The sequence below is a fragment of the Anopheles merus genome, chromosome 2R, assembly GCF_017562075.2.
Source record: "Anopheles merus strain MAF chromosome 2R, AmerM5.1, whole genome shotgun sequence".
In the NCBI taxonomy this organism is placed as follows: Eukaryota; Metazoa; Arthropoda; class Insecta; order Diptera; family Culicidae; genus Anopheles; species Anopheles merus.
Genome location: NC_054082.1, coordinates 5,322,875 through 5,350,300, shown reverse-complemented (window position 1 = coordinate 5,350,300; position 27,426 = coordinate 5,322,875). Strand labels below are relative to the sequence as shown.

At 47.0% G+C, this 27,426-nt stretch overlaps 2 protein-coding genes across 2 annotated transcripts; one reads left to right on the top strand and one right to left on the bottom strand.

Annotated features, from left to right (window-relative positions):
• Nucleotides 1-48: 48 nt before the first annotated feature.
• On the bottom strand, nucleotides 49-13,500 carry LOC121589740 (nose resistant to fluoxetine protein 6). Its single transcript, XM_041908851.1, has 10 exons — nucleotides 12,383-13,500; nucleotides 3,229-3,491; nucleotides 2,975-3,150; nucleotides 2,610-2,896; nucleotides 2,135-2,269; nucleotides 1,815-2,073; nucleotides 1,583-1,748; nucleotides 1,207-1,512; nucleotides 815-1,132; nucleotides 49-735 (listed from the first exon to the last, which is right to left on the bottom strand). The coding sequence occupies exons 1-10, from the start codon at nucleotides 12,690-12,692 to the stop codon at nucleotides 610-612; spliced, it is 2,346 nt and encodes a 781-aa protein (XP_041764785.1). The 5' UTR covers nucleotides 12,693-13,500; the 3' UTR covers nucleotides 49-609.
• An 11,812-nt stretch (nucleotides 13,501-25,312) lies between these two features.
• LOC121603570 (AP-3 complex subunit mu-2) lies at nucleotides 25,313-27,405 on the top strand. Its single transcript, XM_041932485.1, has 9 exons — nucleotides 25,313-25,431; nucleotides 25,490-25,572; nucleotides 25,646-25,733; nucleotides 25,804-26,129; nucleotides 26,206-26,365; nucleotides 26,431-26,731; nucleotides 26,810-26,961; nucleotides 27,029-27,075; nucleotides 27,159-27,405. Exons 2-9 carry the CDS (start codon nucleotides 25,538-25,540, stop codon nucleotides 27,292-27,294), a joined length of 1,245 nt encoding a protein of 414 aa, XP_041788419.1. The 5' UTR covers nucleotides 25,313-25,431; nucleotides 25,490-25,537; the 3' UTR covers nucleotides 27,295-27,405.
• The last annotated feature ends 21 nt before the right edge of the window (nucleotides 27,406-27,426 follow it).

Sequence of the window (27,426 nt, the reverse complement as noted above, 5' to 3'; positions counted from 1 at the left end):
AACGCTCAATCAAATTCACTCAACAGCGTCATTTTGTTAAATATGTTTTCACACCCAAAATATATTTACATTTTACACATCGCCTATCGGTCACGATCAGTCTAAGTTACTGTAACAAAACACTTACTGAGCACAGTTTTCATACGGTATATCTCTATATTATACTTATCCAACTAGTCCTACTATGAACCATGCCTGCCATAGGCATGCAGAACAGAAATCACCCTTGCTAGTAGTTATTGTATAGTAAATGTATACGGTTTGTCCCTCTCGTTCTCGTTATCTCTGTCTTTGTTGCAGGGGATGGGCCAGGATGCGCCTGTCGTCTATCCGCCCCCTCCTCCGAAATGGTAGATGTATCAACTGAAGCTCAGTGTTCCTTCCACGCAGAAACACACGCATGCACACACACAGAGAGATATGCTCACACAAATAAGCGGAAAAATCACACCAATAGGCTAGCAGGTACTGCGGTACGGAGCCACAAACCGAACACAGATAAACCAAAGCAGCAGCTAGTCCTCGTGGGACGCGGCCAACGCGAACGATTGGAGGGACAGAGGGAGGGAATTGTGAGTTTTGGTTTGAGGGATGATTGCGGCATCACGCTTAGATGCGTTTCTTGCGGTTCGGCGACAGTATTTTCAGCATCGTTACGACGGGCGCCTCGAACGAGAGCGAGATGATAAATGCAAGCACGTAGGACGATACCACCTGGCCCAGGTAGACGGTGGCCTATGAGGGAAGTGCAAAGAAATTCAAAAGGAAGTTAGAATGCAAACACTCTCCGCTGATGTATTGCCGCTTCTCTTACCAGCGCATTTGGCGTCATGTGGATGGGAGAGTCAGACTCGAGGGCGAATATTCGGTTGATGATTGGATGTACCAGGTAGGCACAGTATGTGACACGCGAGAACGGATACAGAATCGGAGTGGACAGTAGCTTGTTGACCCATCCACCGTAGCCCGACGAGCAGGCAACGATGACCCAGCCACAGCCGATCGCCCAGCCGGTATGGCTGAGCGAACTGTACGCGGCAGCCGCCGTCTGTGTGAGTGTCGTGTTGTACAGACCGAACAGCAGATACAGCATCATCATCGTGGAAGTTACCCAACCTGAGATAACGGTGAGCTGCAATCGAGAAGAGCATTAACGTTACAACCCTTCCAGGCACTTCCTCTTGCTCGCTCTCTCTTTGTCCTTACCAAAGACATCTTGATCTTGCAGTTCGTTTTGAACAGAATCCACCCAACACTCATTCCCACCAGGTACGGTCCCAGACGCGTCCAGGGTTTGTCGTAGATCTTGTCAAACAGAGCGAACGGATCATCCGCATCGGGCATGTGGTTGTTGGAGAAGGCGATGTAGGCCGTAGTCGCCCAGGCCGATACCATAAACACGGACATCATTGTGGCAGCAAACTTAAAGTGTCGAACGGCAATGATCAGTATCAGGGCACCGATGATGTAGAACTGGGTGTCATCCGCCAAGTACCAACTCCACAGCATACACTAAAAGTGAGAGAGAAAGAATCGATATACTGGATGCTCTTTGCAGTCATCAAAGAACAACTGATCCTACCATCTGCTCCACTGGGAAAAGGGTGTTGATGTACAGAATGTTACGCCACCAGTACTTTGGACAGTTGATGTGATCCTGCGTCGGTGGTTCAAACACGGAATTCTGCTCCAGATAACGCATCACAACCTCCACCACTCCGAGTACGTACAGGTAAGGGGCAGTCAATCTGTAAGAATGTTCATTCATCGTCATTACCCAATCTCTTGTTGGAGGCGTAAGCCATCTTCCTTACCTCACAAAACGATAGCCAACCAGCCCGAAGAAGTGGAACGTTCCGGCCGTAAACTCGCTCACACCCTTGGTCAGCTTCTCCAGCTTACCCTTCGCATTCGTGCGGAAGTAGATGAACGACACGAGGAAGCCACTGATGAAGAAGAACGTATCCACACTGTACGCACCGTTCAGCACGATCTGGAACAGGAACTCTTTCTCCACCACCTTGCGCAGCTCCATGTTGTCGGAGTACTTGAACACGACGATCATCGTGTGGCCTGCCATAAGAGAATGAATTAGTGAACGTACTCGTCTCTTCTGCACCTCAGATCAACTTACCCAGAATGACCCACGCCATAGAGATGGCACGAAGACCGTGAATGGAGGGAATGGTATCGTTTCCGACATTTTTGTCACAGATCGCCTTAAAGTTGGTCACCACCGAGAATGATAGGAGCAGCTCAGCCCACAAACCTTTGTAAAAAATGGGACACAAAACAAACACATCAGAACTCTGTGCCTTCTCTTACTGGTTAAAAAGCACACAAAGTTGTGCAATGGACCCAACACCAACCAACTGTTAGCGAAGCACACATATTAGCACACACTCGGGTGCAATTTTTTGGGGGTTAAGTTTGTTAGTTACTTTGTTGACTCTCCAGAAGCTAACACTGCTTTGGAAGTGTGCACAGGAGTTCCTGGACATTGTGCAGAAACATACACACAAAACTACAGACCCACACACACACACACACACATACACACACAACTCGGAGACGATCCAAGAACACCGATCCGACCGGGCGGAACTTACTCAACTTGGTTTCCTCCGTTGCGGTCAGCTCCACGGCAAGGTTCTCATCGGAGTTGTTATTGTTAACGCTCGTCGGTACTCGGATAACCGTGCAGTTACCTTTGCCGTTCTCTTCCGGCTCGCGGTGCGTCAGATCGTACGTCGTGCAGCCCAACCCGTTCGTCATATCCCCGGTCAGCTCCTTGCAGTAGCTCTTGATGCGCATCTTGGCTTTGTAGCGGCGGCGCAGGACAAGATCGTATCCGGTACCGCTGATCAGCAGAATCACGACGATCACCGAAAAGACGCTGCAAAAGTGGGGAAAAGGAAAAGGTAAGCCAGTGAGCTTTATAAATGATAATCGCGACGTCTGCATTGCTACGTACAATAAGATCCGGAAGGTAAAATCGTCCCACAGCGAGAAATTGTTCAACGTGGGCGATCGTACACCAACCAGCTCCTGATCAACGTGCCGCCGATCGATGTCCAGCTTGAGCAGTGTTTCTACATCGGCAATGCTGCAACCACTCGGCAGACAAAGTCCCACCACGACGGTACGAATCTGCAAATCGCAAAAGACACATCAGCAACACGATCATTAGAGGATCGCATCTTCCCCTCAAAAAAAATAATAACTTACCGCATTGAATGATTCGGTGCCGTTGATGAGAATTTTCGCCATATAGAAGCCGGGCACGAACGGAGGATTCTGGTGCTCCATCTCGGACGAACCGAGGAAGTTGCCGTTGATGTAGGTGATGTCCGTGTTGCGGCCCTTCTTCTTCGGTGCCGGGTCGGAGTCGCTATCGTTCTGGTGGATGTACGAGCACTGGTCCATCGAGCCCGTCCAGTAGTTGTTGCCCCAGAAGAACCCTTTCGTGTACTTGCCCGATGAGTCATCCACTGTAGCAAGGCAAAGGGAAGAAGAAGAAAAGGTGTTAGCATTCGTTATGCAAGTTACTTCAGTTACTTTCATTCAAGAGATCACATTAAACCTGTATGCAATTCATCATCACTCGCTGCTCGGACGTTCACAATAAACGCGTGACAGATGATACAGCCGCACCCAGTGCCGCACCGCAACCTTGAGACATCTAAATTGTTTATCGTTTGGTGGCATAAATCAATCTTCTTCTTGCATTCCTCCTTTGCTTCCCTCCTCAGCGTGCAATCACAGCATCACATCATTCCCATCCCATAAAAGCTGCACCGGCGTGCCCTCCGTGGCTTTCCGTGACTCCCTACGCAAGGTGAAGGTGTTTCGATGCTCGCCTGGGACCTCCATTAGCCACTGTCGCTGTCGGTTTAATCACCACGCAACGCCCCCTACTCGATCTCTGTGTGTGTGTGGCTTCCGTGTGATATTGTCAGTCCCAACACACACACACACAAATACACGGGTCGAACAAGGAAAGTGCCCCAAGGCTCTCGCTAATTGTTAGTCCCCATAAACCTGATAACGTATTGAGCTATTCCGTCGCAGGACATCACCTCGGCTAGACTCGGCGCTCGTGCGGGGTGATTATCATTGAATAATTTAAGCTTAAAAATAACTCACAATGGCTAGCCAGAACAAACAGTGTGCGAAAAATTTACATCTTTTCGTTTCTTTGAATGCATTAAATGCCGAAAAGGACATCCAGTTCCGACTGATCGATCTGTCCTTGAGAATTTGCCGCGCAAAAAAAAACGAATGTTTACTGCTTGACATTTATCTTTGCAACGGTCCAAGATTAATATCATACTGTTGAGATGAAAAATGACACAATTATATTCTTCAACCGTCAGCATCAATTCATTGTCTTCGTGGAGCATCTTTTATTCTTGGTGGAGGGTGTGAGCACACGTGCTCAATCAGTCAATGACCCTCGGTAAAAACTCGGCAGAAGGTTAACTGGTTGGCAAACACTTTCGAAAGCTGAAATCACCTGAACGTCCTCTTCCGATTGTTGTACGAGAACTCATCTCTCGCTAGTCATCTGCTTCCGTGATGCAAGACTTTAGCTGAAGACTTTACCCAACTTTTGTTGTTCCCTCGCCCCAGTCGGCAGTTGGTATCGAAAGATCTGGAACAACGCTCAGAACTCAGGCACGGAGAGTACTGCAATTCCCTTGAAAAGCCTCACCATTACCCGTAGACCTCGGACATCAAGCATCCTACTGAACTGAAAGAACTGTCCCGACTGAGCTCTGTCTCCGTTCACTCCCGGCTGCACCAAAGCTGCACCGGAACGACCTTACTTAAATTCTCCATTCACTTTCTGTTGCAAAGATCACGCTTCTTGGAGTCTTTCCCTCGCGCAGCCGGGAACCTTGATTGACACACATTGATTCACCAAATAAATAGTCGCGACAGTTTCGGCCGTTTCGTAAACAGTCACAAAGTGTCACATCTAACGAAGCCATACACCCTCCCCTTAGTGGGATCTCGTCCATCCAACCAACGATCATGCCATTCTGACGTAATGCTCGACGTCCCGGTTATGGCCAAACGGGGAAAACAAAAATCGGTCAGGCAAACATTTCTCAGTTCGTTAGCCAACCGCGAAGCGGGCGATCCTGTTTTGCTGGCCTAGCACACAAACCAAAGCTTACGACGACAACGGCGACGGCGACGATACGTTCGCATAACCGCCTTCATCTTGCGCTTCGGACCGCATTCCCGTCACACCGCTGATTGCGTGTGTCTATTTTCACAGTTTTTTTTTTTTGCATCATTTCACCACCGCTTGCGGCTTCGGTGCTTTCCTTAATCATCAGGGCGAATATATCGTTGCGCGGCTTTGGGCGCAGGTGGAAGCAACAGCAACAAAAACACTCACTCTCACAGATGTTGCGCCAAAATGCAAGACAGCTGTGGCGGTGGACGCGATTACGCGACCACTACACTGACCCATTTTCTAGCATGCACCCCTTTCCCCTTTCTGGTTTGGCGGTTTGGTGCTAGTGACTTATTAGGCCAGTCCGTGCAGTTCCCGGTGTGGGATTAGCGGTTACAGCGGGGCAATTTAATGTTTGTCTCCGTCGAGATTAGTGGTTTTGACCGGTCGTACATGCATGTGAGCTAATGTAGACGATGCATGGCGATCCAACCGTTTTGAATAGCAATCGAACACCTTCGGTACGACCCTTGTACCGACGTCCTTCTTCTGGTGCAACGGATAATGAGCTGCACCATGCCACCGTGCGGCAAAGGCCGTTCGTTACCTTTCCTTTATGTAATCCCCAACCGACCCGTACAGTGGTCGCGTGTGTGTGTGTTTGTGTGTGTAAGTGACAATCGTTGCAATTGGGGAAGATAAAAAGGCATGCAAAAACGACACCAACGAAACCGAAGGCAATTGCACGGCTACAATGCAACAAACTTTCGAAAGTCCCCCGTGAGCCCTTAGTGGTGTGCTCGTTTTAAAGGCAAACCCAACTACCACTGCGCACTACCAAGACACACACACAGTCACACACAGCTTGGATGAGCTCAAGGACGAAACATTAACGAGCTACCCCGGGCCAAAGAAGGAGTTGCAAGAGTCTGGTTAAGAGAGAGAGAGAGAGAGTTATATTTTTTTGGAAGCTTCTACTACCTACATAAACACACAAAAAATGTCTTCTCATTCGCACAGCTTCCCTCAAGTGGGAGGGGGGAGGGGGGTTTATTTTGTGTGTCAAGACTGTGCAGCAAAAGTGCCACAATTGTATGCACAGTGATTTGCTTCCCTTGCCCAGCCAGCCCATACACTACGAACCCGATTCCCGGCGATCAGGACTACGCCGGGGGGGGGGGGGGAAGGGCATCAACAACATTTTCGGTTGACATTGAAATTTCCAAGAAAGGGGAAAATGAAATGGGACAAAAAGTAAACAGACCCACTCCTGGGTGTCCCCCAGGCCGGCGATTACGAAGCACGATTTCGGATGCTCGTGGAATGCACAATGATGAACAAACGACGTGTCAAAGTCAACGCATATATGGGGCCACCCGGGCAGCATTGTTAACGGATCATTCATTCAGCTAGTTATGCCGCATCCACTTTCCCGCCTTTTTGAAACAAAAAACCGGACCTTGGATCTTCCCCTCTGCTCGCCGAAAGGACCTTGGTCTGATGACGAATGTTTCAAACCGCCGCCCGACGAGGACGATGGACGGATTAATCGAACGTGAGCTATACGTCAATCATACACTTTTCTACCCTGCCCTGGAGGGTTATGTATAAGTGAGGGGAGCTACTGTGGAAAGCGGGTCACAGACACTGCAAATTGCATCGATGTCGAAAAATTCATGGCCACTGGGTTAAACGGGCAAAAAATTGGCAAACGGCGATCGGACGATCGTAAGGAAAGAAAGCCTTTGGGGGATGCGTACGAGACAATTATTGCCGCCAGTGCGGTCGGGCGTACAGTGACACAGTTCGACGGAGACAGAGTTGTTAGAGACTTTCGCAATGGTCATTGCACAGTCTTGCCGAAATTTCTCCCGAGGCGCTTGTCTGTCTGTCTGTCTCGCGGCGACGCTGAATAAAAGATCGTTCGAGAGCAAAATCACGAGAGCGAAGCAAAGGATCGTTACTGTTTCCTTATCATGTACAAAGTTGTCTCTGCTTGCTCCCACACACACATACACTCAATCTGGGGCAGCATAATTTTGTAAGCTTTTTTGAAATTCATGATTTTCAAAAGGGCGCCTTGGCTCAGAAGCCCTTCAGTTTCTCCAGCGCGTGTGTGGAGCCACCGAAGAGAGAGCAAAGGTCGGCTGAGACCTCTACACTGATGATTCAAAGATGACGATACAGCCAGCGTACACGCAACACCTCATCATCATCATCATCAGCAACCCACAAACCAGCTCGCTAGCACTGAACCACAACAAACAGCAACGAAAAAACCCGCCAGATTTCATCTGGTAAAGCTCCCAAGCGCACGCTACCTTAAAACAATGACCTAAATTTTGACTGCACTCCCCCCTTGCACTGCACCTTCTCCACTGTGCGTTGGCTATACATATCATCATCCCCCACTGCCACCTGCGAAGATGCCTGCAAAGCAAGCGAAACAACACAAAAAAACCCAAACACACGCACACAACCCGTTACATGCCGGACGATACCCAAGCGTTACCGATTTGATTGATTTTGGGTAAGCAAAGCTGTGAAATGAAAGGGAAATTAAATGTAGTCTTGAACGGGGCACTAATTTACTTCGAACAAAACAAAGAACTTCAACGTGCGACTGCCCCAAAAAGAGAAGACGAACCCCTGAAAAAATGGAACACTGAACCTTTGATTTTATTTCGATTTCGTACCTTTCTATTTAGTTTTATAAAACTGTTACAACCACGGAAAGGGGGGTTTTCCCTACGAATTTGTTAACTTCAAAAACCCGCTCATCCTAACACAGCGCTCAGCGAGCCATGCGCTCCAATGTGTGCCTTGGGCGAAACGCCGCGCACAACCCATGTGACCTTCTTTTGTCGAGTTGAAGAAAAAAATAAACACAGTCACACACACACACGGAGTGGCCAGTGTATGATAACAATATTATGTCTTGCTTTTGGCACGGGGGTGTTACTCCGTTACCCATCGGGGTTCGACAAATGACAAAGCAAATGTAAAACGGAATGCTGCCCATTAAAGCCCACCGAGACTGTTGCATCACGTTTGGTTCGATTTGAGCAAAAAAGGGAGAGGGGGTAGGGGGGAAGAAGCACGAAGAAAACCCACAAAAGAGGGAAAAATTCAACGATCATTGTTGATCGAAATGGAAAATGCACAAGAAACAGGTTTTCCCTTCCGCCCATTGTCGTCCCGCTGGAAGCGCATCCCAAAACCTTCGAATGGGCGGAACCTGCTGGAAGTACGGGGTTTTTGTTTCACTGTCACAAGACAAACCCCACATCGGGACTGTTGCGCACCTTGACAATCCTCCGTTCAACACCCAAACAGACTATCTGCATCGCTCTTTTAAGGGATGAGCGTCAGGACAGTGGTGCTCGTCACCCAAGGGTTATGTCTACCTGTATGCACCGAAAGCACTCTCCTTTCGTACTTTCGTTTTCACTTTTTCGTATTTGGATGTGACGTAACACGCGCACGCGGCTCACATTGTGGCCACCATGGTCCGTTGCAGCGGTCGTCTTGGGAGGGGGGGGGGGGGTTGAGGTTTGGAAGTTGAGTTGGGAAAACCGGCGGTGGTGGTGGATGATGATTGAGACAGAAGGGGTTTGAACACAACTCAACCGTGTGTCTGTCTGTCTGTGTGTGTGTATACAACCCATTCAGCTGAAGCCGGTGAAGAAATCGAATGGGGCCACGGATGCAGTGCAGAGCGGAGGGAACGAAGTGGAAAGGGGAACGAGTTGGAGCGGGAGGATCTGTGTTGTTACGCATTTGCTATTACGCGCGATCGGTCTCCCCCCGCTCTTCGTTTTCGATTGAGTCAGTCAGTCAGCCTGTGCTGTGGGCCGTGGTGAGAGAAATTATGAATACACATTCGGTACGGTCCGTTTGTGGATTTGGTGTTCAACCGAAGCCAACGCGGGGACTAGGGAACGGCCCAACGGTGTGTGTGTGTGTGTGTGTATGGTGAAATAGTTTAACAGCATGCGACGGTGGCGCGTGACGACTTTTCCTGTCCGAGCAGCCCTCAAATGTCAACAGCTCAGTCCTTTCTGCTCTTTCTGGAGCATCTGGACACTTTTATGGGATGACATGATTGCACCATTTTCGCTTCACACAGGAAGCGATCGTCACACAATGGTCGATCCGAAGAGTCGATCATTAGCCACTTGGCAGCCGGGGGGCGGGGGCTTACACTGGGGAGTGCGATTCCACTCCATTAGTTTCACTTTTTGCGATCGATCAGGTTTGAACTTCAAATCAGGTACCTGTGTACGCACGCAAGCTGTGCAGATTGTCGTCGTCGTCGTCGTCGTTGTCTTCCCTCCTAGCGACAGAGTTCACGACTAGCCGGAAGAAGGCAAACATGTCGTTTGACCACATTTTGCGCCGAGAGAGATGGTCGGTTGTGGATGGTTGCTTTTGCGATGCGATTTGCTTAAAACCTCTTCTTATCTTAAATCGCAACACAAAGAAGGTGAAAGACGTGGCAGGACAGTTATTTCGCTCGATGGTGCGACGATGGAATGTTCCGGAAATATTCTAAACTCCATTCCTTATGGCAATGGCCTTGCAAAGAAGCAAATTTTATCGCCCGAATGTGCAAAATGAAGAGTGAAGCATAAAGAAGTAACCACACACAGCACAAAAACCGGTATGCAAATTTCGATGCGAGCTAATCCGAACAAAGAAAGGCTCGATTGATAAAAAAGCGTTATTTTGAATGGGGAAAACACATTCGAATAAGTTCTTTGTTGGTTGCTGTTTCCCTTTTCAATGGGGAAAATTCATTTTCCAGCCTGCATTGGGGAATGATTCATGCACCGATTGTCTCAGATACGAGATAAACAATAAAACATAACCTTAAAAGAAATGAATGAGTATTCATGTTTGCTAAATAAAGACAAATCAATACTATCAAGGCAAATTGCAGCATTCCAATTGGTTTGCTATTAGCTTATACGCTGATACGCGATGGAATTATGATGAAAATCAAACGTTTTGATGCTCGTGGGAATCTTTCGTACGTGATCGCTGCTCACATCATGCATCGAAAAGCGAAACCAAACCTGCTTTTGTGTACGCCACACACAAACAAAAACCTTGACAGAAAACTCTAATCAATTATTATAATAATCACCTCGCTCTGTATGACCTACCACGGCGCAGTGTTTTAGGTTCGATTTGTGATTTTCAATGCAAAAATTGCGCCACTCACGTGAGGAGAGCATCGAAGAGGATATTATTCCCTACAAGTTGGAATATAGTGGCCCCGCGGAACAAATACCCGGCACTACGCCAGGAAACGAGTATTTGCCCAGAGAGAAAGAGATAGACGCCCCAACCAGATCGCTGCTTTATTGCATTACAACCACTTTATCCACCGTTGGTACGACCACAGTTCAGCCGTTGTAAGGGGAGTTTGCTGCATCAGCCACTAATGGCCCAACCAAACAAGCGCGCCCGGAGCAAACAAACGTGTGCATTTGGCCGGGGAATGGCTTAGCTAGCTAAGCTGCGCCTGAACGGTGGCTGGACAAGGGTAGGTTTGTTGTTTGTTCGGTAAGCTGCAGTTTTCTACTCAGTTCTCACTAACAATAACAAACGGCAACAAAAAAAACGACACTATTACGATCGACGATCTTGAGGACGTTTCAGTGATTGAGTAATCAAGTTTTGTACGATTTTTCCTTTCTAAGACACACAAAAAAAGGTAAATTATAGTAGTGCCAATTAATTTCTTGACAAGTGGCTCAAGATCACCGATACCGATACCGATCGTTGTGAAATGACAAAACGATCTTAAATGAGAAAAACCCCCCATGAGAGATCTTAAAGCCATGATAGTGTGTGTTTTTTTGTGGCACATCACACGAAAAAAGAATCAATCCCATTCCGACCCTAATCACCTTCAATCGCAATCAACTGCTCGACCCACAGCCCAAGGGAGCCATCATATCATCAGCAAACAGACAAAAAAACACCTTCCTCCACACAGAATCACACAGTCCAATGCAGAAGCAGCAACAACAAGCAACCAAACCAAAGGAAAAGCAAAAGGGAAAACCCCACACACCAACCCACCACCCGTCCCTCCCTCCGGCAAAGGCCGATTGAAAAGTGTTAGGTTTGTGCACGAAATTATGTAAGCTTTCGCCATCATTGGGGCCACCCGACACGCCATCTGTTGCACTATCCCCTCCCCCTTCCCCTCCCTTCCCTTCCCATACCCATCCCGGTGATCGCTATGCCGCTCCATTGCACCACCCACCTCCCTACAGTGGTGTGTGGGCTAAAGCGTGTCTGTCCATGTGTGGATATCAAGACATTTTCATTTCGTTTTTCTTTGATGGTGTGTGAAAAAAACTCCCCCCAACAACACGGAAAGGAACGCGAAAGAAAGAAAGAAAGAAAGACGATCGATTGATCCTCACCATGGCCTGAATTGCATTTTTTCCCTCGCAGCGGATTGAAAGCGAAGGAAGGGATGGGAAGGGTTTCTTCGGCTTGTTGCTGTTGTTGGTCGATTTGTTTCTACATCAAACGAAGAAGGGAGGGGGGGAGGGGAAGAGCCGCCTGCCAATGCCGTCATTATGACATTATGCCACTAAAACGGCTCAGCTCACCCCCAAGCGGCAGCAGCAGCAGCAACGCAACGGCGCAGTGACTAAAAGTGCAACACAGGGCCGTGGGGCCGAGTGAGGGTGAAGAAATGGCATGGGTGGCATGTGAAGAAAATCACACCACCGCATAACAAACATTTCGCACAACAGCAACGGACAACAACAGCAGCAGCAGCAGAAAAAAGGGCGGCATTGGGTGGAAACAGTAGTTTGATGCGCGTCATTACACGCGTTACAATTGGTCCCGGGAAGGATGTTTCTGGTCAGGAAGGCCGTAGCTTTTCCTGACCCACAGACACAGACGGGTGCAAAAAATTAAGTCATACTAACTGAGCTGGAACATATCCATTAAGAGAGAGAGAGAGAGAGAGAGAGAGGGGGAAAAAGGGTGAAACAAACGGAGTCTATTTGCTATTTGTCTTTTACGACCTTTTTCCTGCTTGTCCGCAGGAAATACAGTTGTAAGGTCCACGCGCTACAAGTGTAATGTGACTGAGTGGAACGGAACGGGTTTGGCACTTCAAAACAAACGACAGTTTTAAGGGAAATTCATTCAACTCACTCTTTAGCGCCCAAAGCTTCTCCTCCTGCAGGCCCAGCAGATACTGCGTCATCTGGTCGCCGCACGTGCCGCTAAGACGGGGCCGCAGCGTGCTCCACCCGCTGGCGATGCGTTTGATGTCGAACACGGTCAGCTTTTCCTCGAGCAGTATCAACCGATCGAACGAGAAGTTGATGCTTTGGTTGGTTCCTTCCGGCTGCGCAAGCGACCCGTTCGCCTCCTGCCCACCGGTGGCGCTACAATGCAGAAGAGCTACCAGCAGCAACACCACGCTGATGCTCCATCCGGACCAGCTCCTGTTGCGCTTCATTGTCGAGCTGTTTTGTTGCTGCACCGGGAGTATATTGTGCCTCCTTTGATTTAACAACACAAAACTGGCGGCCCCGATTGGCCACTTTCCGTTGCCACGGGTTACGTTTTCTCTTTGCAGCGCGTCTTAACCAGGCAAAAGCATTCAATTGGAAAGAGATTGTTATGTTACACAACCAGGCGGCGCTTTAAGAGTAAACACATACACACACACGCGGATTGTTGAAAGATGGTTGTGAACCGGAAGAAGAAGGAGGAAAATAAACTCGAATATTATCACACTTGCCGCAAACAAATATACACACAGACACACACACACACACTCTTGTTACAATGCGAAGATGAGTGCTGTAATCACTTTCGCTTAGCACTTCAATATTTGGTCACTCTGTGTTGCGTTTTCCGTTTCGTGTGCACTTCGCTCGCCCATCAAACTCTACGCGACACGATCGATGCTGTGGAAATTGTCATCCATTTCCTACCTCTCGCCCACACACACACACACACACACGCACGCGCACAATTCAATAAACTCCCCTAAAAAGTACGGACTTTATCACACACTTTTCACTTTTGTTACACTTTCCTTTTTGATATCGCTACCCCGAAATCACAACTCGTATATCGTACCAAATAGTGTTCCCCTGCGAACAAGCTCGATCACAACACCCGCAGCGCACTGTAGCGACGGGAGGATGGGCGGTGGAAAGCTGCCACAAACAACAAGCGAGCGGCAGGAACAAGGAGCGAACCGGATGCACACAACCTGCACGCCCGAAGACTGCAATCGGAATGACCACGCTGCCGCTGAGCTGAACCGCCCGTTGCTAAGGCGGCTTGCTTGGATGGTGTAACGTAACGCACGGTAACGTGTCTACGTACTTCCCTCCCCGGGAGGCAGGTTGCGATGAACGTAACGGTGTGTATGTGTGCTAATACTACGACAGTGACGACGACGATGTTGCTCTTATTCGTTCCCTTTCTCCAGTTCAGCGGCTTAGTAGTAGTGGTTGATCCCCAATCAGGACGAGAGAGAAAAAGAGCACGCGAATGCTCCAGGCGACTATTGTCCGATCGATCCGATCGTGCGAGCTTTTGGGGTGCTTTTGGAGATGGTGGAATAGCTTGCTTTACTCATCTTGCGCCTGTCACAGTCTGTGTACTGAGATGGCCACTTAGATACTAGATGTCAAAATGCTTTGCCATATGGTGGAACTGTAGGTAGTGCTTGTTTCTGTTGCTAGACAGGTTTAATAGAGGAAATCAAAACTAAATATTTTGACATGTCATTGTGAGACGCTAGCCCAAACAATCTGTAGACATTAAAAAGATACCATCATCCTAATAGTGTACCACTGAGATACAAATGAGCTATTTCTAGATGACCTTGGAGGTTTATTTCCTCGATATTACGCCATCTACTTTACGCTCGTACTCGAAATTATGAAAGTGTTTGGATATGATCAGTACACCGGTACGAACAGGATGCTAGACAGCACATTTTTCGAATCATTTTTTCTACTATATTAACTGTTTCTAATGTCTGTATTTACTGTCCAAGTGTCCAACTGTCTACTATATCCATCTCCAAATATTACATGAACTTGCCCGAGTGTTGCTCGATTCTGCATTTGCATAACTGTACGATCGCACTCCCGGGGACGGATCTGCCCGAGGTCAAGTGTGCGGCAGTGTTTGGTGCCGCGAGACCCACACCGCAATCTACCCCCCAAGCATGGTAAACAATTACCCTCCAAAATCATAGCAGCCGATCCGAAGAAAGATGACACATCACAACGCACGGTTGAAGTACGAATTCGAGCCGTAACTCCCCTGTTAACGAGACACCGCTCAAGTGAGGGCACACAAAAACTGTGGCACAATTTAACTGAACGTCAGCAGCCAGGTGACAATGTTTTCCGCTACTTTATTATTATTTTTATTTTACTAACACTGACACTCTGTGGGTGTGGGACAGTGGGAGAGGGCCCGCCGTGGCCCGCAAACTCCATGGCCGGACAGACGGATGGCCCTGTCAAGAGTGGTGCTTAGTCGGACAGAATTATTGTTTGCTTCTTTTCGTTATAACCTTGGAAATGCATTCTGAGTGTGTGTGCATGGGCGAATCAAACTGCACGACGACGCGTACAACGGGACGCGTTCGAAAAAGCTTCCAAACACCGTTATGCAATTGTTCGGAAGCTAATGCGAACGCTGAACCCCCCAATACGCACAAGGATACAAACCGATCGAATCGAACACGTGACTCCGCAGGGACCGTTAACGGACGATCGAACAAGCAGCACGTGCACACCATGACACACATGTGCAAATGTGTTCTACCAGTACACCAACATACTAATATCTTGTTCTGCCTTTTTTTATTGTTTTATTTAGCCGTTATGGATGTTTATGTAGCACCTGCTGCTCAATAAAACAGACGAGGGAGCGCCAAACTGACGAGCAGCCTGCTTAGGCCACCCTCGATGCGTCGTGTGCGTTTGATTGAAACGCATATCATCACCATAGCAATACCCTCTCCCCCTCTCACTCTCGCTCACTCTCCCTCCCTTTGTCTTTCTAATTTTGCGCACAGCGCACGCGCGCTGCACACGAATTTCGTACAATTCGTGCATGTGTGTGAATGCATGCAGCATTTGGTCTTAGTGGCGCAAGGTTAAACCCTTGAAACCCCCACTGAATCCATTACGCACGCACGTGTCCGAATTGTGCGCAACCAGCAAAACGGTGGCCCAGCCGGTACGCGCCAGCCGCCAGCAAGATACGCGACTCGGATGCGCAACGGTTCCGGTCCGGTTTTAAGAATGTGCATTTTTACGAGTTGAAAAGGTCAGTGCAGACCGTTTTTTTGTATGTGTGTGTGTGTGTGTGTGTGTGTGTGGTGTGTGTGTGTGTGTGTGGTGTGTGTGAATTAGTTTCGAAGGAAATCGAACGTGCAACCAAAAACATCTGGAACTTTTCTCATGCAATGCAATGATACCAAAGGAAACCGTTGGAAGGGAAGGGTGTGAGCTTCACTCCCAATGCAACCCTAAAGGTTGCCGGCACAAAGTGGCACAGAAAGAGAGAAAAAAGTGAAACTTCCACAGCAGAGAAAAATGACCACAATCAGCAGTATCATATCAGCAGCTAATCCAATGCTTTTTTGGCTCAGCGCCGTCCTCTTTCTCGCCAGCAAATGAAATGAGGTAGAGAAAATTCGCATTTTAATTTACAAAATTTCCCACCGAAACCATTTTTTTTTTAATTTTTGCTATGATAACAAGAGGCAAGGGTGTTTGTGTGCGGAAAATAGGATTGCAGAGGCAGCTGGAAGCATAAGCGTTAAAACAGCTGTTACGCGCTATATGCGCGATACTATCAATCTGGCCAAAAACCGTTTCGAAAGACGCCCAAAACGTGCCGTGGCTTGATTGTTTGTCATTTTTTTTTCTTTGGGTTATATTTTTTGGTCAGTCCGTTCACAAACTCCCCATCCTTCCCCCCCCCCCCCCCCCCCCCCCCCCCCCCCCGAAACGTTATTCCGCAACAGCAGCAGCAGCAGCATCGCGGTAACACGGGGTTGTGTTGATTGAACCGGAAAGAAAGACCACGGAGTGAAAGACGCCGAGAGTGGGGGGGGGGGAGAAACAAACCCCAAAACTACCTCTCTTGCCCCTCTCCCATGATTAAAGGAGAAGGTAGGAGATTTATAATAATAATAATAATCCACCGAAAATCACTGCATCACATAACGGCGAGGGCTCCGTCGTAACGATCGCGTTGTGGCGTTTCGCACGAGATTTCCTCCATCCTTCGGAGTCTTGGTGGGATCCGTCCTTTGCATACCCACACATACACCCCTGTTCCGATCGGGTGAACAAACACACACACACACACACACACACTCCACTTCATACACTTCCGAGAGCGCCTCCAAGAGAGAAGAAGGTTCCCCTAAATCCATCGTTTATGTTGCACATATTGGGAGGAATGGCACAACGAGAGCTGTAACATCGCCTCGCTATATCACCAGCGAACGATCGCCAAAGCGTGCCGAACCGTACACAATCACATAATCTCATGTGGAAAAAATGGAAAGACAAAAATGAAGGAAAATAAGCCGTGCGTAGCGCGCACTTTGCTAAACACATCTAAACACGGCGGCATTGCCAACCGCCAACCCTACTGCACGTACGTAATCGTATAAATGAAAAATAAATAAGTGATATCGATAGGTTCACTCTCCGCCCCACCCACCAAGCCAGGTATAACATAACCTACCCTTACTAAAGAGACTTTCGGTAGAGTGGGGTGGCTGTCGGGCATTGCATTTCATTGTTTTACTTTCTAAAAACCCGCTACGTTCGTTTCACTCGAACCGCGCGGCCAGCCTCCACGTGGTCGGGCTAATGCAGCCTGTCACCACGTGTTTGGTGGTGTCCGTGTGTGTGTATTTGGGTAAGATGGTTGCACACATTTCTTCTGGAGCACTTGATTTTGTTGAAGCTAGTTGCTGTGATTAGTCACGTAAGGTGCAAGTGTAGTGATCGTTTTTTAATTGCTGTCTAATTTTACGAGCTTCAAAATACAATACAACGAACACCTTCCAAACAATCGAAACACAAAGAGCCATCTTTCCCACCATCGCTTAGTATCATCAAAGTAGTCCGTGCGTCGTTAAGTACTGCGCGCTCGCCGTACCTGTCACATCAATACCGGCAGTGGTGCTTAAATGTGCCTCCATGGCATCTGCATACACACACACACACACACAAATGTCCTTGCGAACGCACGCCTAATCACATCACTCATTAACGGCCCTGATGTAGCTGTGATCAACCCCTTTCCGGACGGCACACTATCAGCGTTTAGAGTGTTCCATCGGTATACCCGCATTGAGGTTAGCGAAGATCTTCTATTAACCCTCTTTTTTATCGCTCACTTTAATACTGACCTTTTGTTGTATCCTTCCACAACGCGGTGGCGCGGCTAGGCGGCCCGGGCTGGCAAATCATCGGAATCGAAAATTTAAAATTGGCTACGCATCGTTTCTTGCGCCATCGGAGGGGCCAGCCAGTGACCTTTACTATCATTCGGAAAAGCCTGCCCGAACGAGCTACCGATCGCTCAAAAGATGCGAATTGTGGCGACGGTTTGTGGTGCGTCCTTGAGCATTTGTTGGATTTTTTATTTACGTAAGATCTCTGTATTGATCGTGCGTTATGACGCGACACGACCCTTTTGCGCAATGGGAAGGATATCGCCAGGGATTGATTTCACCGCGCGGTTTGGCGTGCGTGAGTGAGTAAGCCGGAACTTACTATGAGGAAGTCTAATAGCCAAAACGATTAACGATAATCCTACTTGCCTTCGATGTAATTTTGCCTAACCCGCTGTGTCGTGTGTTTTGTAATCGCGTTCTAAGGATCGCCTTGCTTTCTATCGGGCTTACGTGTCGCATATGGCGTCGCAATCACACCCTTCGGTTGGCTAAACGGTTCACCTTCCGCGTGACTTTGCCCTGCGTTCGTTACTTACTTTCGATAGGGCCAAAATACCAAACGATGGCACGCGGGCCCTGGCTTACCTCACCACACAGGGCTGTGTGCTATATGATTATGGTGTAGTGGGCGCCCCCTTATACTGACGTCACATTGCGTGCGGTCGTGTGTGTGGGTGTGTGTTTGTAAGCTAGAATTCAAACGATCCTCGTCTCGGTGGCGCAATCGGTGGTCGGTTTGGAGCATTGTTCACCAAACAACTGACACACACACACACTTGGCATCCTGCCGCGGGCTGTAGCCCTTCAACCGGCTGGTAGGTGCAAGTTCCTGTTTTACTTGAACCATAATTAAGCTCGATCTTGGGGACTACTACTACCTCTACTACGATCGATCGATCGGTACTTAGCCCTACAACAAGAGACACACTTACATTTCAATGCAAAGGAGAGAGAGAGAGAGGGAACGAGAGACGATGTAATGTATACAAAAAGCCATTCTCTACGGCCAAGCGTTGTATGGAAATGACCTGTCTAGTTACACCTGTAGCAGCCCACTGTGCAGTTCGCGTGGCTCGTACGCAGAGTACGAGCTGTCATCAAGAGCTGTCAGAATTCCGTGGCGTGAACGACCATTCTGTTTGGCGCCCATTTTGAGAGCAGACCGATTTGGAAAAGTAAAAATAAAGAAAATTGAACAAACGCTAAAGTGGTGACCCCGACGTGATCCGTCAATATTTTTCACAATTACGAACGAATTCAAACAATGGAGAACGAGAACGCAACTGTACCGTGTGCTCAGCATGTTTATGCTGGTGAAAGTGTAGCATCATCATCATCATCATCCGCGGCTGTTGCAGCAATTGCTACCCCGCGTCTTAACCCACCAGTTATGGCCGACACCAACATGACGCATATTTTATGTCCCTCGAGTTTTGGTTTGCTGCATCTGGAATCACCGCCCCAACATGACTCTCAACGGTACAATATCGTCATGGCCCAGGTTCCCCCGCAGAAACTTGGTGAACTTCGCACAATTGTCGAGAATACTCCAACTAGTGAAAAATACCCATATATCAAATCAAAGTTGACGGAACATTTCGCTGACAGCCAGCAGCGGCGTTTGCATCGTGTGTTGTCTGAAATGCCCCTTGGAGATTTAAAGCCTAGCCATCTTTTTAACGAGATGAAGCGAGTTGCCGGCGATTCTCTAGGGACACCTTGCTGCTAGACTTATGGGCAGCTCGACTTCCTGCTCATGCCCAAGCAGCAGTAATTGCTTCGCGTGGTGATGCCGCTGACAAGACGACTATAGCTGATGCTATTGTCGAATCTATGAGCTTACGAAATATTAGCTCTATCGGTCAGGAAACAACTACAACTGCTCTCAATGTAACATCGAGTGATCAACAGATTCAGGATCTTAAATTGGCAATCGACGCATTATCGAAACGATTTGACAAGATCCATCCTAATAACCCCCAAGGTCGATCCCGTTCTCGCGCACGTAGTACGGATGCTGATCGCGCTAGAGACACATCAAATGGGCCATGCTGGTATCATCGTACTTACGGAAGTAATGCTAGAGTATGTCGCGCACCTTGCTCTGTAGGTAATTGGCCTTCTTCCAGCCAGCAATGACGCCACTCTGCTGATGCTGTGGAGGAAAATGGCGAACTTTCCTCGGCAGCCACAATCTGTCGACTGAAAATTGCAGATTGTTCTACTAATATGCAATTTCTTATCGATACTGGAGCGGATGTTTCCGTCGTTCCAAAAGGATTAAAATCAGCCAGAGTAAAGCCTTCGTCTATCCAATTGTTCGCCGCTAATGGAACTGCTATTGAAGTATACGGTGAAGTGTTACTGAAAGTAAACCTCGGCCTCCGTCGTGAATTTGTGTGGTCGTTTCTCATTGCTGATGTCTCAACGGGTATCATCGGAGCAGATTTTTTACGGAAGTTTGATCTTCTTATTGACTTAAAACGTGGCCGCCTCATAGACAACACTACCAATTTAGAGTCACGTGGTTTTCTTACCAGAGATATTGACATTTCGGTGAAAACTTTTTCCGCGGCGTCGCCATTTGTAGATTTACTAACTGAATTTCCACAAATAACACACCTCGCCCCTATGGGTACAACAACTAAGTCTTCTGTTATGCATAGAATTGAAACGACTGGCCAGCCTGTATATGCTAGACCTCGAAGACTTTCACCAGAAAAATTCGAAGCAGCCCGTAACGAATTCGAACTTTTGATGAAATTGGGAATATGTCGTCCATCAAGCAGCAATTGGGCTAGCCCTCTCCACATGGTCAAGAAAGCAGATGGAACATGGCGACCATGTGGAGACTATCGTGCTCTTAATGCTCAAACTGTTCCGGACCGATATCCGTTGCCGTATCTCCAGGATTTTACATCAATGTTACAAGGTAAATGCATATTTTCTAAAATTGATCTACAAAAAGCATTTCATCAAGTTCCTATACATCCGGATGATATTCCGAAAACAGCTATTACGACGCCGTTCGGAATGTACGAATTTTTATTCATGACGTTCGGTTTGCGCAACGCGGCTCAAACCTTTCAGCGATTGATACATGAAGTTGTGCGTGGCTTAGAGTTTGTGTTCCCTTATGTCGACGACCTTTTTGTAGCGTCCAATTCTCTCGATGAACATAAACAACATCTGAGACAGTTGTTTGAGAGACTAAATGATCACAATCTGACCATTAATGTAGCTAAATGTGAATTTGTCGCGATAAGCTCAATTTTTTGGGTCACGCTGTATCTGCTGAAGGAATTCGCCCATTACCTGATCGTGTACTAGCCATCCAAAACTTTAACCTTCCGTCGACAGTAAAGGAACTTAAACGATTCCTGGCAATAATCAATTTTTATCGAAGGTTCATTCCTCATGCCATTGAAGCTCAAATTCCATTATTGAACATGATCCCGGGAAATAAACGAAACGACTGCTCTCCTTTGTCCTGGACTGACAACACTCTTGCAGCTTTCGATCAATGTAAACAACAACTCGCACAAGCCACCTTATTATCTCATCCTGCTAAATCTGCTGAGCTTTCTCTTTGGGTTGATGCCTCAGACATTGCCGCTGGTGCTGTATTACATCAAATTGTGGAGGGAAACGTTCAACCCCTGGGATTCTTTTCCAAAAAATTTGATAAAGCGCAGCTGCGGTATAGTACTTACGATCGAGAATTATCAGCAATATATTTGGCAGTGCGTCACTTTAAGTATATGCTGGAAGGGCGCAGCTGTCATATTTACACTGATCATAAACCCATTATATATGCATTTCGCCAAAAACTCGACAAAGCTTCTGATCGGCAAGCCCGTCAACTAGATTTCATAGGCCAAATAACTACTGACATACGCCACATAAATGGTACAGAAATATCGTCGCCGATCTGCTGTCTCGCATATCAGCTATACACACATTGCCTTCGATGGATTTTGTTGCGCTGGCAAATGATCAAAAAATGACGAGGAACTCCGCAAGATATTGCAAGGTACAACTGAATCGTCGCTGCAATTAAAATTAATTGAGATTCCAGGCAGTAACACACAATTATATTGTGATTGCTCTACTAATCGTATTCGGCCGTATGTCACACCATCATTTCGAAATATTGCGCTGCGAGCGGTACATAATTTATCGCATCCTGGGACACGAAGCACAGCCAAATTGATGACCGAAAGATTCGTTTGGCCAAATATTCGAAAAGATAGCATTGCCTTTGCGAGAAGTTGTATACAATGCCAACGTTCAAAAATATCAAGGCATACTCAATCACCATTATCCCAATACCCTTCTCCAGACGATCGATTTTCCCATATTAACATCGACATAGTTGGTCCTTTTCCAATCAGCAGAGGAAATAGGTACTGCTTGACTATAATCGATAGATTTACTCGATGGCCAGAGGCTTTACCTATTCCGGACATGACTGCTTCTACAATAGCTGATGCTCTAGTTTCGGGATGGATTGCGCGTTTTGGTGTACCGAAATATATTACTTCTGATCAAGGTAGACAATTTGAGTCATCACTCTTCTTGGAATTAAACCGCCTGTTAGGTTCAACTCACCTGCGTACAACTGCATACCATCCTCAAAGCATGGAATCATCGAAAGATTCCATAGAACATTTAAAGCAGCTCTTCTCTGCCACGATAATGAACACTGGTGTGAAATCTCGCAGTGATACTACTTGGCTTAAGAACAACATACAAAGAAGATATTAAAGCATCACCAGCTGAGATGGTTTATGGTACCACACTTCGTATTCCCTCCGAATTTTTCAACGATATTGGCGAAACAACAAATGAAGCTGAGTTTGTAGCTAATTTACGAAATGCCATGCGATCATTACGCCCCAGACAAACCTCATGGCATGGTTCTCGGAATATTTTTATTCCCACCGAACTAAAATCATGTAAATTCGTCTTTATTCGCAATGATTCCATACGACCAACACTTTCACCACCGTACGAAGGGCCTTATGAGGTTATGGATCGAACAGAAAAAATCTTCAAGGTCAACGTGAAAGGTCGTACAGTATCTATATCAATAGACCGCCTCAAACCAGCCCACATCCTACAAGAATCTTCTGCAAGTGTTCCTGCTCCACCTACCAGTTCTTCTGAGTTACCACCGACTAGAACCACTCGTTCAGGCCGAAGAGTGGTGTTTCCTACCCATCTTCAACAGTACGTATCCTAGTCTGGAAGGGGAGTACTGTAGCAGCCCACTGTGCAGTTCGCGTGGCTCGTACGCAGAGTACGAGCTGTCATCAAGAGCTGTCAGAATTCCGTGGCGTGAACGACCATTCTGTTTGGCGCCCATTTTGAGAGCAGACCGATTTGGAAAAGTAAAAATAAAGAAAATTGAACAAAACGCTAAACACCTTTAGGATTGGAATCAATCATCACACCGGCCGGGCAGGTTTACAAACGCTCTCCAACGCTCTTTGATAGTTGATAATTACGTAAAAAAGCAACCTCGTCCTCTACCACTCCCTTGATGTCGCGTGGCAGTGAGATGATGTACACTTAGCACTTAATGTACAGCGATTCCTCTAAACTCCTCATTAGAGATATTATACCCATTATGAAATGTGTGGAGCTAAGCTACAAAAAAGCTAACCACACACACACACACACACACACACACGAAATCATGCCCAAAGTGCGCCAAGAATCGGGCAGGAAATCAATATGATATCTTACTGCTGCTGCTGCTGCTGGAATACATAATCAAACATCTTTACGCCATCGCGTGCGTCTTTTCTTGTTCAACTCCTTCTGGTCTTCTCCCTTTCCCAGCCCAATCTCCCAGCGATCGTTTAGCAATTCAGTTGAATGACAACATTGTTGACAAAGCTTCATCACTCCATACAGCTCGCAGCACCACCACCACCAGTTTTGGTTCGGTTCTGGTCGTTCCATCGCTGTCCGCCCCAAAACTCTTACCACTTCTCCCACATTGGCATTCGTTGGCGGAAGATGTCCAATTAAAGAGGATCCTTGTCTAGGTACTTTGGCTACACAGTACACCGTTCCGCGTTCTACCCCTGCGGCTCCATACCGATCTGACGGAGTCAACAAAAGGTCGTCTCAAGAGTGAACTCACGGATCTCGCTAATCGTCACGGGTCTGCAGATTCCTCCCATCGGAACGATCTTACACAGGTGGATAAACACACGGACGACGAACGGTAACACGCCTTCCTTCAATAATGATACACACACGCACCTACACACACACACGTGGATGAGATTGCGTTGAAAAGTTCGAGAGTTCCTCGTTTGATCATGACCGTGACCTCTCGAGCAAACAACGGTACGGATCTTGGTCGTCGGTTCTCATTAAAGTTAGCTTTGGTACCGGTTCCGTGGATAGTGCGGATACTATTACTGGTGACTTGTGTGACGATTTCAACGTAGTTTCGTCGGTAAGCGACAAACCGCGTGCCATGCGGTGCGTGTCTGTGTTTTATCAGCTTTCGTTTGAAATCTAAACAGCGAACAAATCTGTTAGACAGAATTAGCGACTACCTACTAAACTGCTGAAGAATGAATTTTAAAATATGACTCACTTTACACCGCTGTAAATGGTGGTTTGAAGGTGAATTTATCCATTCGTTACAAGGTACAAAATACACGCGAAGCCTCATTTCAGTCTCAAGAAACTGATGTAATGTGAAACCAAGATTTTGCCATTCTGCGATCATTGCGTTCACACATAAACACTTCCTGGATTGGTTGATTGAGCGACACGCCTGACTGTGATGAGCCATCTCGTGCAGACAAGTGAAAGTGTTAAATTTGCTTCTCACGACTTGACACATATTTTAGCATGAATGCCATCTGATCCAGAAGACACTTTAATGTAGTAAAAGTGAAACCCATTGATAAAGTGACTCAAGGGCAGGAAATTGTGTGAAGCTCAGTTTGAACCATTTGATTTTTGGTAGAAATTGATAACAACTTTGAGAACTTTTGAAAACAAAAACCTAATAAGAACTTTGTGTTGAAAGTAAAGTTTGGCATTGGTTTATCACAATACCAGTCCCTAGATGGGCCCTTATTTGGCGAGTTTTCAAATAAAGTTCAAATCGTTTGAATAGATCAAACTGCGCTCTAGAAACTTATCCATTAGCAGTTATCGATCAGCAAAGTACTTCATCGCTTTGTCTAAAATAGATACGAGATACTGTTGATAATTAAAAATGGCATTAAAATAATTTGCTCTTTGCATTCTTCCATCACCATCATAATTTTGTTTCTGCTGTTTGAATGAAACTGGTATAAACACTTCAAGTGAGACATATTCCTGATTTATAGCAATCAGCTTAATTTCAAACACTACAAAACTACCAATAAGTGACTTTTTAACATCTAAAATATAAATTTAATCTTAATTTTCGTTCTCTTCTACGATAATTTACACTAAATCTCTTCAGTGAAGAAAATATAACCGTTACCTCGAACAAAACTGGTCGAATTTAAATTCCTTTTTTTACCAAACGTCAAACGTTTTGTCTCGTCGAGCGACAGGTGTCCAAAGGTCGCCGCGTTTGACAGCTGTATCGAACGTAAACAAAATTTATCAAAAATCTGCTGTTTGTATTCGTCATCGCTTCGACTGCAGCTAATTTAATCGAATATTTTAAATAAAACAAATATTTCGCTTACTCGTGCCCGTTTTAAAAGTAAGAACGCGGCGTGTTGGGAGTCGTGTTTTTTCAATCCGTGTTCTTTTTGTTGCAGATCAGAGGCGGAACACAGCAGCAGCTGTCCGTGACCGGTTCCACTAAAATGATACACAGCTTGTTCATAGTCAACAGCAGCGGGTAATAGATCGATCGTTCGTTTGTACCCCAAAACCGAGTTGAAACTAATCCCCAACCGACTCACCTTTTACAGGGATGTATTTTTAGAGAAACATTGGCGCAGTGTTGTATCGCGCACCTGCGTGTCCTACTTTCTCGATGTTCACCGTGAATCGGCCAACGTACGTAACAGGGAACGATCCCATGACTGCTTGGCCAGCAGCAACTTTATCTTGTTTGCTTACTTTCCAGAACGTACCACCAGTGCTGTCCACGCCTCACCACTACCTCGTATCGATTCAGCGTAACGGAATCTCGCTGGTGGCCGCCTGCAAGCAGGAGTTTCCGCCACTTTTCGTGATCGAGTTTCTGCACCGTGTGGTGGACACGTTTGAGGACTATTTTTCCGAGTGCAATGAGAATGTAATAAAGGAAAACTACGTGATCGTGTACGAGCTGTTGGACGAAATGCTGGACAACGGGTTCCCGCTCGCGACCGAGTGCAACATACTGAAGGAGCTTATAAAACCACCGAACATTCTGCGCACCATCGCCAATTCGGTCACGGGAAAATCCAAGTAATTTGTTATGTGTGTGTGGCCCACTGTCGCGTTAATGTTTCTTTCCCACGCACGCAATTTCTTTCATTCGCAGTATCAGCGGTACACTTCCGTCGGGACAGCTGTCCGCGATACCATGGAGACGCACGGGCGTGAAGTACACCAACAACGAAGCATACTTTGATGTTGTCGAAGAGGTTGATGCCATCATCGACAAGAACGGACAAACGATCTTTGCTGAGATACAAGGCTATGTAAGTGTCCGGTACACTGGCATCAATCCGATTGCAGCCCCATTCATGGCACTTACCTTTTCCAGATCGATTGCTGCATTAAACTCAGCGGTATGCCGGATTTGTCTCTTTCGTTCATGAATCCGCGTCTCTTCGACGACGTTTCGTTCCATCCGTGCGTCCGCTTCAAGCGCTGGGAATCGGAACGTATTCTTTCCTTCATTCCACCCGACGGTAACTTCCGGCTGATGTCGTACCATGTCGGGTCTCAGAGTATCGTAGCCATTCCGATCTACGTGCGGCACAATCTGGTGCTGCGTTCGGGAGAACAGTCCCGATTAGACATTACCGTCGGTCCAAAGACGACAATGGGTCGCACGGTTGAGGGTAGGCGACACAGGCGACAGTGGCGACGGGATGATAATGAGGAATTAGGGCTGATCTGTTTTGTTTCTTATCCTTCAGGTGTTAAGCTGGACATTTGCATGCCCAAAGCGGTCACAAACTGTTCGTTGGTGGTGAACCAGGGCAAGTACACGTACGACACGGTGAACAAAGTACTGCACTGGGACATTGGACGGATCGATGCGGCCAAACTGCCCAACATACGCGGCACGGTAAGTCACTTAAGTTGCACTAAACATGTAATTGGTTGATTTAACTCCACACGAACATTCCCCACAGGTTTCTGTTGCTGCCACCAACTCGACGCTTGAAACGACGATCGACAGGTATGACAAATCAAGAGACGTATGCCTTCCTAGCGTTCAGTAAACTAATCGTCTCTCTCTCTCTCTCTCTTCCCACCTTCCAGAGTACACTTCACCATCTCGCAGTTGGCCGTTTCGGGGCTGAAAGTGAACCGGCTGGACATGTACGGCGAAAAGTACAAACCCTTCAAGGGTGTAAAGTACGTGACAAAGGCAGGCAAGTTCCAAATACGTATGTAAGAGCCCTCGAAACGTTATTTGCTGTAAGCGAACACTAAAACATATATGCAAGAGCAGACGAACAATGAAAATGGAAATATGTAACAAACACGTTCAGGTTCGTACCGTTAATTAATTATCGTTTTTTTTTCG

What these genes read in the sequence shown, in the direction of transcription:
- LOC121603570 (XM_041932485.1), top strand. Translation starts at nt 25,538, where the DNA reads ATGATACACAGCTTGTTCATAGTCAACAGCAGCGG. An exon ending in TTCACCGTGAATCGGCCAAC is followed by an intron (nt 25,734 to 25,803) that starts GTACGTAACAGG and finishes CTTACTTTCCAG; the next exon opens with AACGTACCACCAGTGCTGTC. An exon ending in TCGGTCACGGGAAAATCCAA is followed by an intron (nt 26,130 to 26,205) that starts GTAATTTGTTAT and finishes TTTCATTCGCAG; the next exon opens with TATCAGCGGTACACTTCCGT.
- LOC121589740 (XM_041908851.1), bottom strand. Translation starts at nt 12,692, where the DNA reads ATGAAGCGCAACAGGAGCTGGTCCGGATGGAGCATCAGCGTGGTGTTG. An exon ending in GCACCGAATCATTCAATGCG is followed by an intron (nt 3,151 to 3,228) that starts GTAAGTTATTAT and finishes TGCGATTTGCAG; the next exon opens with ATTCGTACCGTCGTGGTGGG. An exon ending in GTTGGCTATCGTTTTGTGAG is followed by an intron (nt 1,749 to 1,814) that starts GTAAGGAAGATG and finishes ACATTCTTACAG; the next exon opens with ATTGACTGCCCCTTACCTGT.